The 17,665-nt window shown below is 38.9% G+C and overlaps 1 protein-coding gene across 21 annotated transcripts in view; it reads left to right on the forward strand.

Moving 5' to 3' along the window:
* AFDN (afadin, adherens junction formation factor) overlaps nt 1-17,665 on the forward strand; it is a 386,193-nt gene that overhangs the window by 263,567 nt on the left and 104,961 nt on the right. For 15 of the 21 annotated variants that reach the window (XM_073627519.1, XM_073627513.1, XM_073627512.1 and 12 more), the window contains 8 exons: nt 470-490; nt 1,140-1,285; nt 2,776-2,870; nt 4,883-5,148; nt 5,435-5,578; nt 5,694-5,892; nt 6,318-6,421; nt 13,308-13,388. In XM_073627519.1, coding sequence (XP_073483620.1) covers nt 470-490; nt 1,140-1,285; nt 2,776-2,870; nt 4,883-5,148; nt 5,435-5,578; nt 5,694-5,892; nt 6,318-6,421; nt 13,308-13,388 — 1,056 coding nt within the window. The remainder of the gene's footprint in view (nt 1-469; nt 491-1,139; nt 1,286-2,775; nt 2,871-4,882; nt 5,149-5,434; nt 5,579-5,693; nt 5,893-6,317; nt 6,422-13,307; nt 13,389-17,665) is intronic. The other 6 variants (XM_073627514.1, XM_073627518.1, XM_073627524.1 and 3 more) reach the window with 1 other exon arrangement.

Raw genomic sequence — 17,665 nt, forward strand, 5'->3', positions numbered from 1 at the left:
CACATGTACTCTCCCAAGGAAAAAAAAAACACTCGCTAGCAGTACACCCCAAACTGAGCATGTGCAGCTTGTCCCCTAGCCTCTGTACTATCAGGAGATGGATTGGGGACAGTGGAAGAAGGGGAGGATCAGACGGGATCAATTTGCTGTTTTACACAATGTGGAGGGTTAACCCCTTATGTTCCACAGTGAGTATAACAAGCATGCTTTACTACATATACAGACTGATTTTACTGCTGTGGGTTTAGTAACACTTTAACTTCATATTTACTTATGCAGTTTACATATGTTTATAGGTGGTGGCAGCAGATTGCTTATGTTCTTAGGTTGAGAACTTTGTATGTTTTTGTGTGCTATTACATTTTTTTTTCTTGTAAGTTTTTAATAGCTGTTTTAAATCTGGTCTGTCATATTTGTTTACAAGTTTCTTTCTCTGTTCTGTTTGATTTCCTCATCTGTTATTCTCCAGGAAATAGACCAGGGTGACCAGGTAGGACAATGAGACACAATCCCAGCTACTCCAGCTTAGCTCAGTCTCACGCTGCTTTCATATAAGAGTAAAACTCTTCTTTAAATGGCTGGGCTGCACAATTCATAACACTCATTCAAAACTGGACTTGTGCTGTACTAAAATTCTTTTTGACTGTGCAGCTTTTTGGCATCCCATAATCCTCTGCTTAATGCACCTCAGTGTGGAAAAAAAAGCAAGCAAAGTTTATTTTTTCCCTTTTTTTACCCCTCATATTTTCTCTATGGTTCCTATTCTTTGGATCTCATCTAACCTGGCGTAGCATTCTTTTGGTTGACGTTTCTGACAGACCAGTATCAGATATTTGTGTCCTGGCAACTAACAGCAATAGGAGGTGATACTTGGGATTATATTTCTTGGATACACATATGCATCAGTTACCAGACTAGGCTTCTTTTCCTTGGTTTATCTAATAGCTGTGGACATACTCTCATAATATTACTCAAAATATATTAAGAGTAACAAACAGAATAAAAAAAAAAAACTACTGTATTGCTCTTATCTGTTAACTGGTGTATATTACATATCATGTTACTGGTCTGTCTATGTTTATATATTATCAAAAAACAATATAAAGCACATTTTAATTAATTTTTTCTCATTTGTGCAGAAACAAAAAAACATCGCTGGAGCACTTGCATTCTGGATGGCAAATGCATCAGAGCTGCTCAATTTTATTAAACAGGACCGGGATCTCAGCCGTATCACTTTAGATGCTCAGGATGTTTTGGCACATTTAGTCCAAATGGCTTTCAAGTAAGACCTCTTGTATTTCCTTTGATGGTGATGGCTTTGGGTGTGTACATTTTATCTATATTCAAGCACAAAATGTAATATATTGCAACTTATAATTCCTCAGATGTGGCAGCTGCATACGTTTTGCTTTTTCAGGTCTTTCCATAAAACATTTTCGGTCCTAGTTTGAAAACATTTACTCGCTGTATTGTATCTGTGGAGAAGCAGCCTTTTCACATCAGTTATTGCACCTGATGTGGAGTACAGGACACCTCACCACCTCTTTCTATATACATATATGGGAGATGTTCTGTTGTTTTGTATGGGTGAGCTGGACTGGTCTGATAACATTGCTCGATAGTTGAGTGCAGCTCAAACTAGAGTGCCAATGAAATGAAGTGTTTACTGGATTTCTGGAAGGGTTAGCAGTTTTTTTTGCATCTAAAGAACAGATAAAACAATAGGCTTTCAAAGTTAAATTTAACATACCAAAATGGGAGCATTGTTTCGGTAAGACAATGGGAAAATTCAGTTCAAGCTGATTAAGACTATTTTCAGATCATTTGCCAATACAATCTTAGTTGCTTTAACAGTATTTCCTACTGATGTGTCTAGAAATTTTCAGTTAAAAAATAAAAATGAACATATCTAGTTGACTTAGAAGGAGGTGGGTCACAAACAACTAAGAAAACTTACCTCTAAAGTTTGTCTTTAAACAGAAGATATAGTAATATCACATTTACCGAAAAGGTGAGCTTATTCACTTTACTAGGTGTAGCCATGCAAACATAGTACTGTGCATCTAGAGTTAGTCATTTGGATGCAGTTACAAGGAATTTGTGATGCTTGGGTCTTTGACACTTCATATAAGCTAGCCCAGATCAGAAAATCTGAGAAAGGGGTAAGCCGGACCTTACAAATCCCTATTGCAATACACAGCTTCAGAAGTTGATGGTAGCAATACATATAAAGCAAAGAGAAAATATAGGTTAATATCTTTTATTTGGATAGTCTTTTTAGGCCTCCTTCACACAGTTATTCAGCTGCATGCACTGTATTCCAGCAGCAAGATTCAGCAGATTCTTGAGACTGGAATGACAGATGCATGCAAATGGCAATGGCTGCTAAGCCTATACAGCCATAGCTGTTCACATTTAGCCATGCTTAGTGACGGGTGTCTTGAGTCTTAATACATCTGACTGTGTGAAGGAGACCTTTTGGAATAGGTTGTATTTCTCTATAAAGTTGCAGGACACATACCTTTTTAGAATGCAAAGTAAAATAAGAGTGTCCCTAATAAAATCAATAAACTCAGCCTTTCCCATGCTGTGCTTCAGGCTTTTTAAGATGTCAGGAACAATGTGCCAAACCATCAGTCAACCAGTGGTGGAAGAAATGGTATCTTTCTGGAGCATCCAGTTAGTTTTAATGCACTGGACTAAACATGGGAAATGTATCTCTTATTGCTAAATGGAATATACATTCCTCTAATATTGTCTTTTCATACCTAGGTATTTAGTGCACTGCCTCCAGTCAGAACTAAGCAATTACATGCCAGCGTTCTTATACGATCCAGAGGAGAACAACCTACAAAGGCCAAAAATAGGTCAGAGATAGAGTATACGGCACAACATGCAATGATTTTGAAATATTTTATGTTAAAGTGTTCACTTTCTTTGCTTGTGTGTTTTTTGCTGCTGTGTTTGGTATGAAAGTTATAATAAAAAACGTATAAATATATTGGTTAGTATGTATTTGAATTTTTTTCTGGTAGTAAAAATCAAGAATTTAATTTGTGCACGCTGCACATGTATATAGTGCCTTGCAAAAGTATTCACCCCCTTGGCTTTTTACCTATTTTGCTGCATTACAGCCTTTAGTTCAATATCTTTTTAATCTGAATCATATGTGATGGATCAGAACACAATAGTCTAAGTTGGTGAAGTAAAATTAGAAAAATACATAAAACTATTTTTCAGAAATAAAAAACTGATAATTGGCATGTGCGTATGTATTCACCCCCTTTTTTGTTATGAAGCCCATAAAAAGCTCTGGTGCAACCAATTACCTTCAAAAGTCATAATTAGTGAAATTTTGTCCACCTGTGTGCAATCTAAGTGTCACATGATCTGTCATTGCATTTACACACCTTTTTGAAAGGCCCCAAAAGCTGCAACACCTAAGCAAGAGGCACCATTAACCAAACGCTGCCATGAAGACAAAGGAACTCTCCAAACAAGTCAGGGAGAATGTTTTTGAGAAGTACAAGTCAGGGTTAGGTTATAAAAAAAAAAAAAATCCAAATCTTTGATCCTCCCTAGGAGCACCATCAAATCTATCATAACCAAATGGAAAGAACATGGCACAACAGCAAACCTGCCAAGAGACGGCTGCACACCAAAACTCATGGATCGGGCAATGAGGGCGTTAATCAGAGAGGCAGCACAGAGACGCAAGGTAACCATGAAGGAGCTGCAGCATTCCACAGCAGAGACTGGAGTATCTGTATATAGGACAACAATAAGAGATTCCCTCAATAGCTTTGGGCTTTATGGCAGAGTGGCCAGAAGAAAGCCATTACTTTCAGCAAAAAAACAAAAGGGCATGATTTGCGAAAAGGCAAAATGTATGGAGGAAGGTGCTCTGGTCTGATGAGACTAAAATTGAACTTTTTGGCCATCAAAGAAAACGCTATGTCTGGCGCAAACCCAACACATCACATCACCCAAACAACACCATCAGTGTGCATCACAGTGAAACATGGTGGTGGCAGCATCATTCTGTGGGGATGTTTTTTTTCAGCAGTCAGAACTGGGAAACTGGTCAGAGTTGAGTGAAAGATGGATGGAGCTAAATACAGGGATATTCTTGGGCAAAACCTGTACCACTCTGTGTGTGATTTGAGGCTAGGACGGAGGTTCACCTTCCAGCTGGACAATGACCCCAAACACACTGCTAAAGCAACACTTGAGTGGTTTAAGGGGAAACATGTAAATGTGCTGAATTGGCCTAGTCAAAGCCCAGACCTCTTTCCAATAGAAAATCTGTGGTCAGACTTAAAGATTGCTTTTCATAAGCGCAAACCATCCAACTTGAAGGAGCTGGAGCAATTTTGCAAGGAGGATTGGGCAAAAATCCCAGTGATAAGATGTGGCAAACTCATAGAGACTTATCCAAAGCGACTTGGAGCTGTGATAGCCGCAAAAGGTGGCTCTACAAAGTATTGAGTTTAGGGGGGTGAATAGTTATGCACATTGACTTTTTCTGTTATTTTGTCCTATTTGTTGTTTGCTTCACAATAAAAACAAAAAAATCTTCAAAGTTTTGGGCACGTTCTGTAAATTTAATGATGCAAATCCTCAAACAATCCATGTTAATTCCAGATTGTGAGGCAACAAAACACGAAAAAATGCCAAGGGGGGTGAATATTTTTGCAAGGCACTGTATTTCTTGCAAGGTTCCTGGGTGTGAATGCTATAATGATTGTATTTATGGTCACAAATGCAATGTTTGAAAATGTAGCACAATATGATGTGGGTTTTTATGGTATTCTTAAAAGTAATATATATATATATATATTTTTTTATTTTATTTTTTTTTATATTACTGTATTTACAGATGAAGTCCTAAACACCCTGACTGGAGCTATGTCTCTTCTGAGGCGCTGTCGAGTAAACGCAGCCCTGACTATTCAGCTATTCTCTCAGCTCTTCCACTTCATCAATATGTGGCTCTTCAACCGACTGGTCACTGATCCAGACTCTGGGTTATGTTCTCACTACTGGGGTGCCATTATACGCCAGCAGCTAGCGCACATAGAGGCTTGGGCTGAAAAACAGGGCCTTGAACTTGCTGCTGATTGCCACCTTAGCAGGATAGTACAGGTAAGCTTGAAAGGCAAAGAGGGCACCAGAACACTGTTATGTAAGTGTAGTCATTGGGTGGAGACAGTTGGCTTATCAGTAGGTTTTAAGACATGGGAAGTCATAAGAGCAAGGAGAAGTATCCCTTGCTAATACCGGTAGATCATACATCCATGCAGATTAAGCTGTAATGAGAGCTGACCCTAGGAAACCAATGCTGCAGGTACAAAATGCTGACATCTAAGCCACCATACTGTGCACAGGTTTGTCCTACTGAATTTATTTTTTTTTATTTTGTACCTCACAGGCAACAACTCTACTTACCATGGACAAGTACTCTCCCCAAGATATCCCTAACATTAACAATACCTGCTTTAAACTAAACTCCTTGCAACTGCATGCTTTATTGACGAATTACCACTGTGCACCAGATGAACCTTACATTCCTACGGTAATCAGTTTGCTTATGGTGCTAGATCTGTATGTCTGCATGATCATTTATTTGTCTAAATTGACAAAAATCCCAATAAGCTGCACAATTTGATATTTTTTTTTTAAATTTACAGGAACTGATTGAGAATGTAGTATCTGTTGCTGAAAACACTGCTGATGAATTGGCACGAAGTGATGGACGAGACGTTCAGTTAGAGGAGGATCCTGATTTGCAGTTGCCTTTTCTTTTGCCTGAGGATGGCTACTCGTGCGATGTGGTTCGAAACATTCCGAATGGTTTACAGGAGTTCTTGGACCCATTATGCCAAAGAGGTTTGTAAGATCTAAAGTTGCAAAGTATTTGCAGCTTTAATTGTTGGAGAAATGTATCTTGAAGGTCAATATACACAGTACTGTGTTTTAGGTGTGAAAAAAATGCTTGCATTAAGAATGCTTCCAGAAATAGACCTTTGACCTATTTAAAGTGAAAGTAAACCTGGGGTTCGTCTTTGAATAATATGTTTTTGTGCTCAGAGTTAACTTTAAAAGAGTACTTGAGTTCACTGTATGTTCAACACTGGACTGAATAGGCATATATCTGTTATTTATATAAAAACTGTCTTAATCAAAAAGCATTGCTTCTTGAAAAGTGAAATGGTGAAGATTTTCTTAGAAAAAAATCATATTTTCATGTATTTAGTGCGTCTGTGTTGAATGAAAAATATGTTCATATTATTTTTTTTTGTGTTTCTCCAAAGGCTTTTGCAGGCTTATCCCTCATACCCGTTCACCTGGGACATGGACAATTTTTTTCGAAGGTGCCGATTATGAGAATCATATGCTGAGTGAAAGTCCAGATATGGTAGGTTTTTTTTTTTGTTTGTTTTTTTAAGTGCAATCTCTGTTCATTAAAATGCTATAGTAAAGTATAGGGTACAGAAAAGAAAACAAAGAGATTGGACTACCTTTGCAAATAAACATGAGTAATCAATAATCTGTGATAGATAAGCGCCACATAAAAATGTTAGTACAGTAAATAATTATTTGATTCCCTGCAGATTTAGTATGTTTTCCCACTTACAAAGAAATGAAGGGTCTATAATTTTTATCATAGGTATATTTTAAATGATCGAGACAAAATTTCAACCAAAAATTCAGAAAAAACAAATGATGCAAATGTAATAAATTGAGTTGCAGTTCAGTGCGTAAAAGAAGTATTTGATCCCCAAGTAAAACGTGACTTAGTACTTGGTGGAGAAACCCTTGTTGGCAAGCACAGTGGTAAGATGTTTCTTGTAGTTGGTTACCAGGTTTTCACACATCTCAGGAGGGATTTTGATCCACTCTTCTTTACAGATTTTCTCTTAATCCTTAAGGATTAATGGCTGTCCCTTGGCAGCTCAAAGTTTTATTTCCCTCCATAGATTTTCTATATGATTAAGGTCTGGAGACTGGTTAGGCTACTCCATGACCTTAATGTGCTTTTTCTTGAGGCCCCTCCTTCCTTGCTTTGGTGGTATGTTTTGGGTCATTGTCATGCTGGAAGACCCATCAACGACCCATCTTCAGTGTTCTGGCTAAGGGAAGAAGGTTCTCATCCAAGATTTTACAATGCATGGTCCCGGCTATTGACCCTCAATGTGCCAAAGTCGGCCTATAACTTTAGCAGAAAAGCAGCCCCAAAGCATAATGTTTCCACCTCCATGCTTGACTGTAGGGATAGTGTTCTTAGAGTCATAGTTAGCATTTTTCTTCCTCCAAACACGGTGAGTCGAGTTAATGCCAAGAGCTCAATTTTGGTCTCATCTGACCACAGCACTTCTCCCAATCCATCTTTGAAACATTTAGATGTTCATTGGCAAACTTCAGATGAGCCTATACATGTGCCTTCTTGAGGAGGGCGAACTGGCGGGCACTGCAGGATTTCAATCCATGGTAGTGTATTGTTACAACTGGTTTATTTGGTGACTGTGGTCCCAACTGTCAGTTCAAGGGTCCCGGCGGCAGCCGCCGTGGCTCCGCAGGAATAGTGCTGCCTGTGTTCTGACTCTGTGCATTGCTGCCGTGCAGTGCACAGGCTTCACGGTTCGTCCAGCCAGTGCTGACTGCGAATTGGATTGGAGGTGATGCCGCAGTCCGACATACCCTGCCAATCCCTATTGTGATTACAATTAGGCTGCTTCCTGGCTGGCACTCTGTGCCCAGGACAGGTGCTGTGCCAGCCAAAGAGGCGTGTAGGGCGCAAAGTAGTCTAGCACCGGCCCTGCATGAGGCAATGTCTTGCATGGAGCTGCAGACCGAGGGCGATTGATGGTTATTTTGTATTTCTTCCATTTGCAAATAATGGCTCCAACAGTTGTCTCCTTACCAAGCTTCTTGCTGATGGTCTTGTAGCCCATTCCAGCCTTGTGCAGGTCTAAAAGTTGTCATTAGGAGCACCTTCTTAAATTGATAGGACTAATCTGTGTACCACATGAGCACATACTGTAGCCAGTCTGTGGAGCCAGAATTATTGTTGGTTGGTAGTGGATCAAATACTTCTTTTACTCACTGAACTGCAACTCAATTTCTAACATTTGTATCGTGTGTTTTTTTTTTTTTTTTTTTGTCTCTATCATTTAAATTACACCTATGATAACAATTATAGACCCTTCATTTCTGTAAGTGGGCAAACTTACAAAATCTGCAGGGGATCAATAATTTTCCCCACTACATGTCAGTTACTAACATGTCAGACCCATGCACCTTGCATAATAGCTCACCACCGTTGGAGAAGTGTCACCTATATAATTCTGATGAAGCTGATAGTAACACAACAGGTCAGGAGATGTAAAGTGTTACAGTTGTTAATGAGACCTAGGAACTCAGAATTGTGGAGATGTGAGGGTCCTCAAGTGCCTGCTAAATATTGTTAAAGTGGTTATAAAGGCTCAAGGTTTTATAACTTCATGCAGTCTATACACGAAGGTATAAAGATTTCTGTGTGCAGCAGCTCCTCTAATACTTACCTGAACCCTATTGTGATCCAGTGATGTGCACAAAAGCCTCAGCTCTCTCGGGGGACGCTCACACCTCATTGGCTCAATCTTAGTCAGTGAGAGAGAGAGGGGAGGTAGGGCAGAGCCGTGACTCTGTGTGTGTAAATGGACACAGAGCAGCGGCTCAGGAACTAGCCTGCTTGGGTGCCCACACATCACGCTGCTTGCTCCGGGTGGCACTCGGCAGGAGGGTGGGGTCAGGAACGTTAACCGGGTACCCAAGATGCACAGAGCAGGTGAGCATGACATGTTTTTTTATTAAAAAAAAAACCCTTTAAGATGGACTTATGGAGCAAAGAAGAGAAAATATGGTAAAGTGGGGTAAGGAAACATACCAGAAAGCATAAGTAAAAGGAGGGATAGTATTATGTGGGGAGTGGGGAAGAGAACCTGAGATCCAAATACTGTCTTATCAGGTAGAAGTGCATGCTTGTATTTTGATTTATAGGCTCATGCAAGGGCCTAGAAGTCATTAGTGGTCATGTAGAGGTTTCATGAGGGTCCATTTGGCTTGAGAAGAATCATATCTGTCCTGACTTTGGGCATTTAATTCCTCCATTCTTATCTCTTAGCATACTTTTACAACCTGTTCCCACACAGTCAGGGCTTAAGATGACTTCCAGTATCTAGGAATAAGCACTCCAACTGTGCAGATAAAATATTTTAAGCAGTGATTTTTTTTTTTTTTTTGGCTGCTGAGAGCAATCAATACAGTGCTGAAAGCAATGCAATTTCTGGGGTTAAGTTTGAGACTGTCTGAAATGACTTTAGCATGTATCTGAGCCAGCTTGCCCCATAAGGACCTAATTAAGGGACAAGTCCCCGGATGTGCAAGAGTGCAAACCTCCTTCAGACAGCACCAGCAGAGGTTTGAGTTTGTAGAAGAAACCCGATGTAGTCTGTGATGGGGGATCTATACCAAAAACTGGCCATACATGTGGGCATGGATGAAGCATGAAAATGTAGTTTCTTCCATGAGAGATCTTTCTCCCATCCCCCTAAGAAATGTAAGGCTCATCCAGAATTGCAATTTTGAGCATAGATTATCAAGCAGCTAAGGTCAGAGGTCATGTTTTATGACATGAAGGATTCTGTAAGTGCCTCAGATGGTAAATGAGGTAAAGCTATGTAATTAAAATTTTTTTTCCTTTACCTATGTAGATGGTTAGTCTAAGTATGGGGTGGGTGTTGTATAATAGAGAAACAATGGAATTCGGTTGTAATTTGTCTTGTTTAGTGTCCATTATGGAAGAGTTACAGTGGGGACTAAAAGTATTCAGACCTCCTAAAATTTTTCACTCTTTGTTATATTGCAGCCATTTGCTGAAATCATTTAAGTTCATTTTTTTCCTCATTAATGTACACATAGCACCCCATATTGACAGAAAAACACAGAATTGTTGACATTTCTGCAGATTTATTAAAAAAGAAAAAAATTTAATTACACATGGTCCTAAGTATTCAGACCCTTTGCTGTGACACTCATATATTTAACTCAGGTGCTGTCCATTTCTTCTGATCATCTTTGAGATGGTTCTACACCTTCATTTGAGTTCAGCTGTGTTTGATTATACTGATTGGACTTGATTAGGAAAGCCACACGCCTGTCTATATAAGACTTTACAGCCCACAGTGCATGTCAGAACAAATGAGAATCATGAGGTCAAAGGAACTGCCTGAAGAGCTCAGAGACAGAATTGTGGCAAGGCACAGATCTGGCCAAGGTTACAAAAAAATTTCTGTTGCACTTAAGGTTCCTAAGAGCACAGTGGCCTCCATAATCCTTAAATGGAAGACGTTTGGGACGACCAGAACCCTTCCTAGAGCTGGCCATCCGGCCAAACTGAGCTATCGGGGGAGAAGAGCCTTGGTGAGAGAGGTAAAGAAGAACCCAAAGATCACTGTGGCTGAGTTCCACAGATGCAGTCGGGAGATGGGAGAAAGTCATAGAAAGTCAACCATCACTGCAGCCCTCCGCCAGTCAGGGCTTTATGGCAGAGTGGCCCTACGGAAGCCTCTCCTCAGTGCAAGACACATGAAAGCCTGCATGGAGTTTGTTAAAAAATACCCGAAGGACTCCAAGATGGAGAGAAATAAGATTCTCCGGTCTGATGAGACCAAGATAGAACTTTTTGGCCTTAATTCTAAGCGGTATGTGTGGAGAAAACCAGGCACTGCTAATCACATGTCCAATACAGTCCCAACAGTGAAGCATGGTGGTGGCAGCATCATGCTGTGGGGTGTTTTTCAACTACAGGGACAGGACGACTGGTTGCAATAGAGATAAAGATTAATGCGGCCAAGTACAGGGATATCCTGGACAAAAACTTTCTCCAGAGTGCTCAGGACCTCAGACTGGGCCGAAGGTTTACCTTCCAACAAGACAATGACCCTGAGCACACAGCTAAAATAACGAAGGAGTGGCTTCACAACAACTCCGTGACTGTTCTTGAATGGCCAGAGTCCTGACTTAAACCCAATTGAGCATCTCTGGAGAGACCTAAAAATGGCTGTCCACCAACGTTTACCATCCAACCTGACAGAACTGGAGAGGATCTGCAAGGAGGAATGGCAGAGGATCCCCAAATCCAGGTGTGAAAAACTTGTTGCATCTTTCCCAAAAAGACTCATGGCTGTATTAGATCAAAAGGGTGCTTCTACTAAATACTGAGCAAAGGGTCTGAATACTTAGGACCATGTGACATTTCATTTTTTCTTTTTTAATAAATCTGCCAAAATGTCAACAATTCTGTGTTTTTCTGTCAATATGGGGTGCTGTGTGTACATTAATGAGGAAAAAAATGAACTTAAATGATTTTAGCAAATGGCTGCAATATAACAAAGAGTGAAAAATTTAAAGGGGTCTGAATACTTTCCGTTCCCACTGTATGTTGCAGAATATAGGTTGAAACTCTTTGTTACTGTGTGGAGCAAGCCAATATTTTGCCACATTTGTTACCATGTTTATAGAAAACACTATTAACACAATCTCTGAATGACAAGCGGTTTCATATTGAGTAATTTTTTTTATCTTAACCCGGAGCTTAGTCAATTCCTGATGTGTAATCAATAAGGGTTCTGTTTGAGAAGATTCCATCTCTGTGAATATCAAGAGTTAAGCAAGATCTCTACTCCTTTAATTTTTTAGGCAAGTACCATGTTTAGCGACAATTCCTTGCAAATAGATTTAAAGGGGTTGTAAAGTCTAAACATTTTTTACCTTAATGCATTCCTTGCATTAAGGTAAACAATGTTTAGGTGTCAGCATCGCCCCCTCAGCCCCCCTTTACTTACCTGAGACCCCTTTAGATCCAGCGCTGTGCACGTCCGCAAATCGTTTCTCCCCTCACTTCCGTTGGCTCCCAGTGCTGTCAATCAAAGCCAGTGAGGATGGAGCTGGGAGCAGAGCAGAGTCCCTCAGTCTGTGTCAATGGACGCAGCAGAGGGACGCGGGTGCAACCACCTATGAGTGCCCCCATAGGAAGCAGCTTCCCATGGAGGCACTGGACAGGGAAGAGGGGCCAGGAGCACCGGCGGGAGACTTGAAAAGAAGAGGTTTCCTCCCACTCATTGTGATTGCATTGCACAGAGTAGGTAAGTATAGACATGTTTGTTGTTTAAAAAAAAAAAAAAAACCCTTTAGTTAAACTTACCGGTATCTGTATTTCTACAAGCCTTTCAGAACAGCACCTGGAGAGAGTACAGCTTCACCCACTTTCCCAGGAAACACTGCAGTCAGTTTCTTTAAAGACTGGGCGCTTCCACCATGGCCTCAGTTGTTCATAGAGTACCTCCAATAATGCTGAAATTAGATAAGCAGAACATAGCAATAACACCACATTTGAAACACACAATTAGGGAGGGTCATCAGTGCTGTCCTGAAAGACTCGTAGAAATACGAGTTTTCTTTAAGCCCTTTTTACTTTTTAGTTGAAATTGTAAACTTGTGCTTTTTGTATTTATTTATTTTTGTGAAATGCCTGTGATCGTGATCATTATAATGCCCACATAACATGGATACCATCAGTAGTAAAAAATTGTGCATCAATCATATGCTAATATACTGACTGTCCATCATTGCATACTGTATATACCAGTAAAATATACAGACGCATGAAAATCAATAAAGCAAAACCTGTAATAAAACAATATATTTTGTATTAATTGTCCAGTCACTGTATATGTGATATGTTATAGGGTTTCTGTATTTCTGTATTCCTCTGTATTCCTCTGGATGGAGCAGCAATATTACATATATATCCTTTATACTATTATATATTTGCGCTGGAGTATTTTACAGTTTATTGTAGTTTACTCACCTGGTGATCGTGCCATACCCTCTGCTTTCCTGTTTCTAATTGACCACACTAGGCATAACAGCACATCCTTCCTAGTGTGGCCAGTTTTCTGGCTGTGCTAAGAGCACAGCTTGCCTATCCACCAATGGGCAGACCTGGGCTGAAAAGCTTCCCTGCACAGACATTCACTGGGAAGATCAGTGTACTGCTAGTTCTCCATCCTCACCTCTAAGCCCCTTATGCAGCTGAGAAACAGAGATTGTGTTTAAAAAAAAAAATAAATAACTTTTTCATATTTGTACAAAAAGGTGTTGCCTTAAATTTCTATTTTAAGCTAAATGGTTTGTTTTACAAGGTAAGGGTACACATATACTTTATTCACAGTTTTGTTACTGTTTTGCTATTGTTTTAGCCTTTAAGAAAAGACCCTGAAATAATCACTGTGACGCTGAAGAAGCAGAATGGCATGGGTCTAAGTATTGTTGCTGCAAAGGTGTGTAATTGATGATGGTTTCTATTTTTTGCCAATATTTATTTCTTTTGTAAAGATGAGAATCACATGTTTATAAGGTTGTTTTAGCACAGATAATGCAGTGTTTCTTGGAATACGAATTTGTTAAAACCTGAATGAATTAAACTAAAATGTATTTTTCTAGGTTTTAAATATATAGGGACTAGATTAATTACCTCTGCTGGTTTTTTTTTTTTTTTTTTTCAAGTCTGTTTTCTATGCAATATTGGGGAGATTTCCCTCACTTTCTGTCCTGAAAACTAGAGCCTGAATGCAGTTTTGCAACTTTTGCAGGTGTTAGTAAAATTGTAGAAATAACAAGATATTAATACAGGGCACTTAAAATGACCTTTTAATATGATTGGCTAGTAAATATTTCCCTTGCGTATCTTTCTTAAAGAATATGTAAACCAAACATTTCATATGTCTGATATGTGACTGCTATACCATGCACTTGTATGAAAAAGTGTCCTGTTGTCTTTGTATTGCTTTGTGTGAAATACCTGGTGTTCCGGCCAGTCCCTCTACTTGGTATTAAAAACTGACCACGCTAGGCATGAGAGCACAGCATGGTCAGTTATCTAGCTGTGCTAGGAACTAAGCCTTTTCTTCTGCAGTGATCAGACTGGTGCTGAGCCCCCCTCCCTACCGGCACAACCATTTACTGAGACCAGTGTACTGCTGCTTCTCCTTCCCTAGCTCTCTGAAGTCCTTATGCAGCTCAGAACAGAGGGTATGTGATCACTTTTAAAAACAAGGGGGGACAAAAAGGTATTGATGATTTTTCTTTTCTTTCTTTTTTTTTTTTTTTTTTTGTTTGTATACACACGAGTTTTGCCATAAATTTCTATTTTAAACTGAACTGGTTGCTTTACAAGGTGAGGGTTCGCATATTCTTTAATGGGACTGATATATATCCACCAGGTTAGTTTTTTTTTTACCTCAAAGCATTCTCTGCATTAAAGGCTAACTCTACTTTCATGGGGAAAAAAATGGCAAATAAAAAAATATAGTATATTCAATTGCCTCACAGGACATATTCTAATTGAATATTGGAGGAAATATTTGCGCTAAATAGTCAATAAATATACCAGGAAAATGGAAAAAAAATAGCTGCTAGGCCAGGTCAATAGATGGATAGATGAACCAAGCAATACATGTAAAAAGGGCAGCACTCTCAAACATATAGGAACATGTGTCAAAAGGAAATGAACATTTTAATAATGATAAACAAAATAAACATAGTTCATAAATCAGAGAAAAAATAGATGAAATAAAAAAAAAAAGGGGTGGGGGGATTAGAGATGAAATCCAACGTCCCAATCAAATCCAGCAAGTGAGACGTGAAAACAGAAAATAGAAATTCACATAGGAAAAAAACTGCTTCCCCAAGTCCTCCCATGTGAAAACCTTTCCAAAGAAAAAAGATGGCAGCTTACCAAATAGTGTGGGCCTCCAAGCTAATGGAAAAGCCAAACAACGCTGTGGGGAAGGTATATCCACTAAGGTACTGTAGGTCCTGGTAACTCCCGCATCACTCTCACACAGGTGCATAAGTATATAAATGAAAGAAGACCATAGCATGATACTGTCTAAACAATTTATCAAATGTATAAAAAGAGTACACTCACATGGTGAGCTGTTAAAATGAGCATGTGGTCATGTAAACGCTGCAGCAATTGCCAAAAACAATGTATCGAGCAGCCGTAGGAGTCTCTGACGACGTCATCTCTATCGAAACGAGTTGGCTGGGACCAGACGTGACGCTACCGCGCTCGTATATAAATATATTAGGTGTAGGCCTTCACACCTATACTTTTGGTTGACCAACTTAACTGATCTAAGTTGCTTTCATATTTGGTTAGTATAGTTCCACAAGTATTCTCTCACAGTGGTTGATTAACTCAACTCGACTTTGATAGAGCCTTTCCTCCTTGCACTAAATTCTTCCTAGGATTTCTAAGTCCTGATCTGAAATATGAAGTCAATCCCACATGCCTTTCCTTGACATTTTGTCTTTCCCCATAATGATTTAATGACTGCTTTAGAGCGTCCAAATTGTCATAGAAATTTGTACTTGCCGTAAAGTCTTTCTTGGAGTCCATTTAGGAACACAGGTCTGTTTAATTGGCCTTAAGTACTGTTTTCTCACAAAGCATGAGGATGCAGGGTTACTTTATCTTATTTGGGTCAATCAGCCAGAAATTAAATTTTGTTAATTGAAAATTTTTACTGTCGCACAAGAATCTGGGTAGCAGATAAAGGTCTTCGTCTTCAGATTTAAAGCTTTACCTACATATGCTGAGCAAAAGGTTTTTTTTTTTTTTTTTTTTTTTTTTTTTTTGTCTCTCCCCCCCCCCTTACCCTCTTCTGTCAATGTTCATTTTATTTTGCAGCTAATATTTTTATATTTTAGTAGTCTAGACTGGGTTTATTTTGTTTCATGACATTTTATTCCCTGTTTGCTTACTGTATCAATCTAAGGCTGAAAAAGCAGTGGTGTGTTCATAGCTGCCTCACACAGATCCACAGTGCGGTTTCATTTTATGAAATCCAGATGAGCTAGAAATAGCTTGTGCAAAATCTGTCCATTTTTCAGTCTGTTTAGCATGCTGGTAACTACTATTCTCTACTGCGAGCCAAAATACTGCTTCCTGTTTAATTCTGGGTGTTTTTCTTTTAAAAAAAAAGAACCTTTGCATGGTTTTTCCTTTTTTTTTGTCCTTTTTTTCTTTAAGTCTTGGAAAGCTAGAAGTTAACTGAAAGGCAAATCTGCCTTGCAGATGTTACGTAAGAGACTGAATGTTGTGTTCTTAGCCAGTGCTGATACATGCCTAAGTCTGTGTCAGAGCATGTAGCTGCATTAGCCCAATATGTGCCGTGTGTACCCAGCAGTCAGACTAGAGTGCAGGTGAATTCAGGCTGAAAGCACAATTCTTTTCTTCATACCAAGATTAAATCTCCGAAAGAATGTGGTTTTCAGTTGTTGGAAGAACCGAGGCTACAGTAAGTGTGTTATCCATATTCTTGACTTTTTTTTGTGCACTTAACTTTGTTTCTTTTACTTTGCTTTGTGTAATGCTCATTGCATCTGAAGCTGGAGATACTTTAAGCTTTGCAAAGGTTTTATTGAAGCTTTTTAGCTTCCAGGCAGTTCTCTCTTTGTATGTGTTAACACGTTGTAGAAAGAATGAGTGTTAAAATATTTAACAATTATATCTAGATTAAAAATTACATTAAAAACAAAATGTGTGTTTTGTCATAATGATTAATGTAAAGATTAGGTAAACGTGTGCCTTTTTTGTATAGCTTTATTTTTTTTATGTACTTAAGTATTTTGTTGCATATATGGACTACACATTGTGGTTCAACATATCCTCAGACCAGTTATAAATGATAGTGTGAATAAAAACTAAAAATATAGGATGGTTGGCCACATAGTCATGGATCTAGCCATTCAACATTGGATACTGCATCATTAGGAGGTCCATTTATAGGTAATGGTCATTGTTTATTCATTGCTAGTGCCAACAATTTGGATTGTGCAGGCCTCAGCTGAGGTAGTCATTAAAAGATCTTGTGGACAAAAACACTTAGACATTGTAGAAGCTCATTTTTCATTTTGAGCATTTGATTTGTGGTTGGTATGGACTAGCTATTAATGGAGGGCAGGAGAAGCTCATTATTGGCTTTATCTTGCGTAATAATCTTTCCATGTAAGGTGCATGTTAGCATATAAACAGTTTCCTTTTAGGTTTGAGAACTCTTTGCCATGAAGGAAAACATTTTGCACTTCTGAGGAATATTTCTGTTCTCCTATACTATTGTTATTAAAGTTAAACACCTGAACACTTAAGTACAATCATACCCCATAAGCAGAATTGCACATAATAAATGTTTAAACCTTACTATAACTTTCAGATAAAGGCATGGTGTTTTTTATATTCTTTGAGATTGCTGGGGGTGTGTTAATTCCTCTCAGACCAATGACGAGGGCAAAACTAACAGTGCAGTATCAAAAAGCATTTGTAAAGCACAACATCAGTACCCAAAAGTCTTTAAAGTGGATGTAAACCTTCACATATACCCAGTGAAGTGAACAGCCTCAGATGATACAGAGATGAAACAAATTTCCCTACATAAGTTTTACTTGCATATCTGCTGTCTTCAACTGAGCACTTTCTAAAGAATATAGCAATAGTGTTAGAAAGTTTCCCCTCCTGTTCAGTACTGGACGTTAAGTCTTGACATACACTGTG

Source organism: Aquarana catesbeiana, linkage group LG04 (assembly GCF_042186555.1).
Source record: "Aquarana catesbeiana isolate 2022-GZ linkage group LG04, ASM4218655v1, whole genome shotgun sequence".
Taxonomy (NCBI): Eukaryota; Metazoa; Chordata; class Amphibia; order Anura; family Ranidae; genus Aquarana; species Aquarana catesbeiana.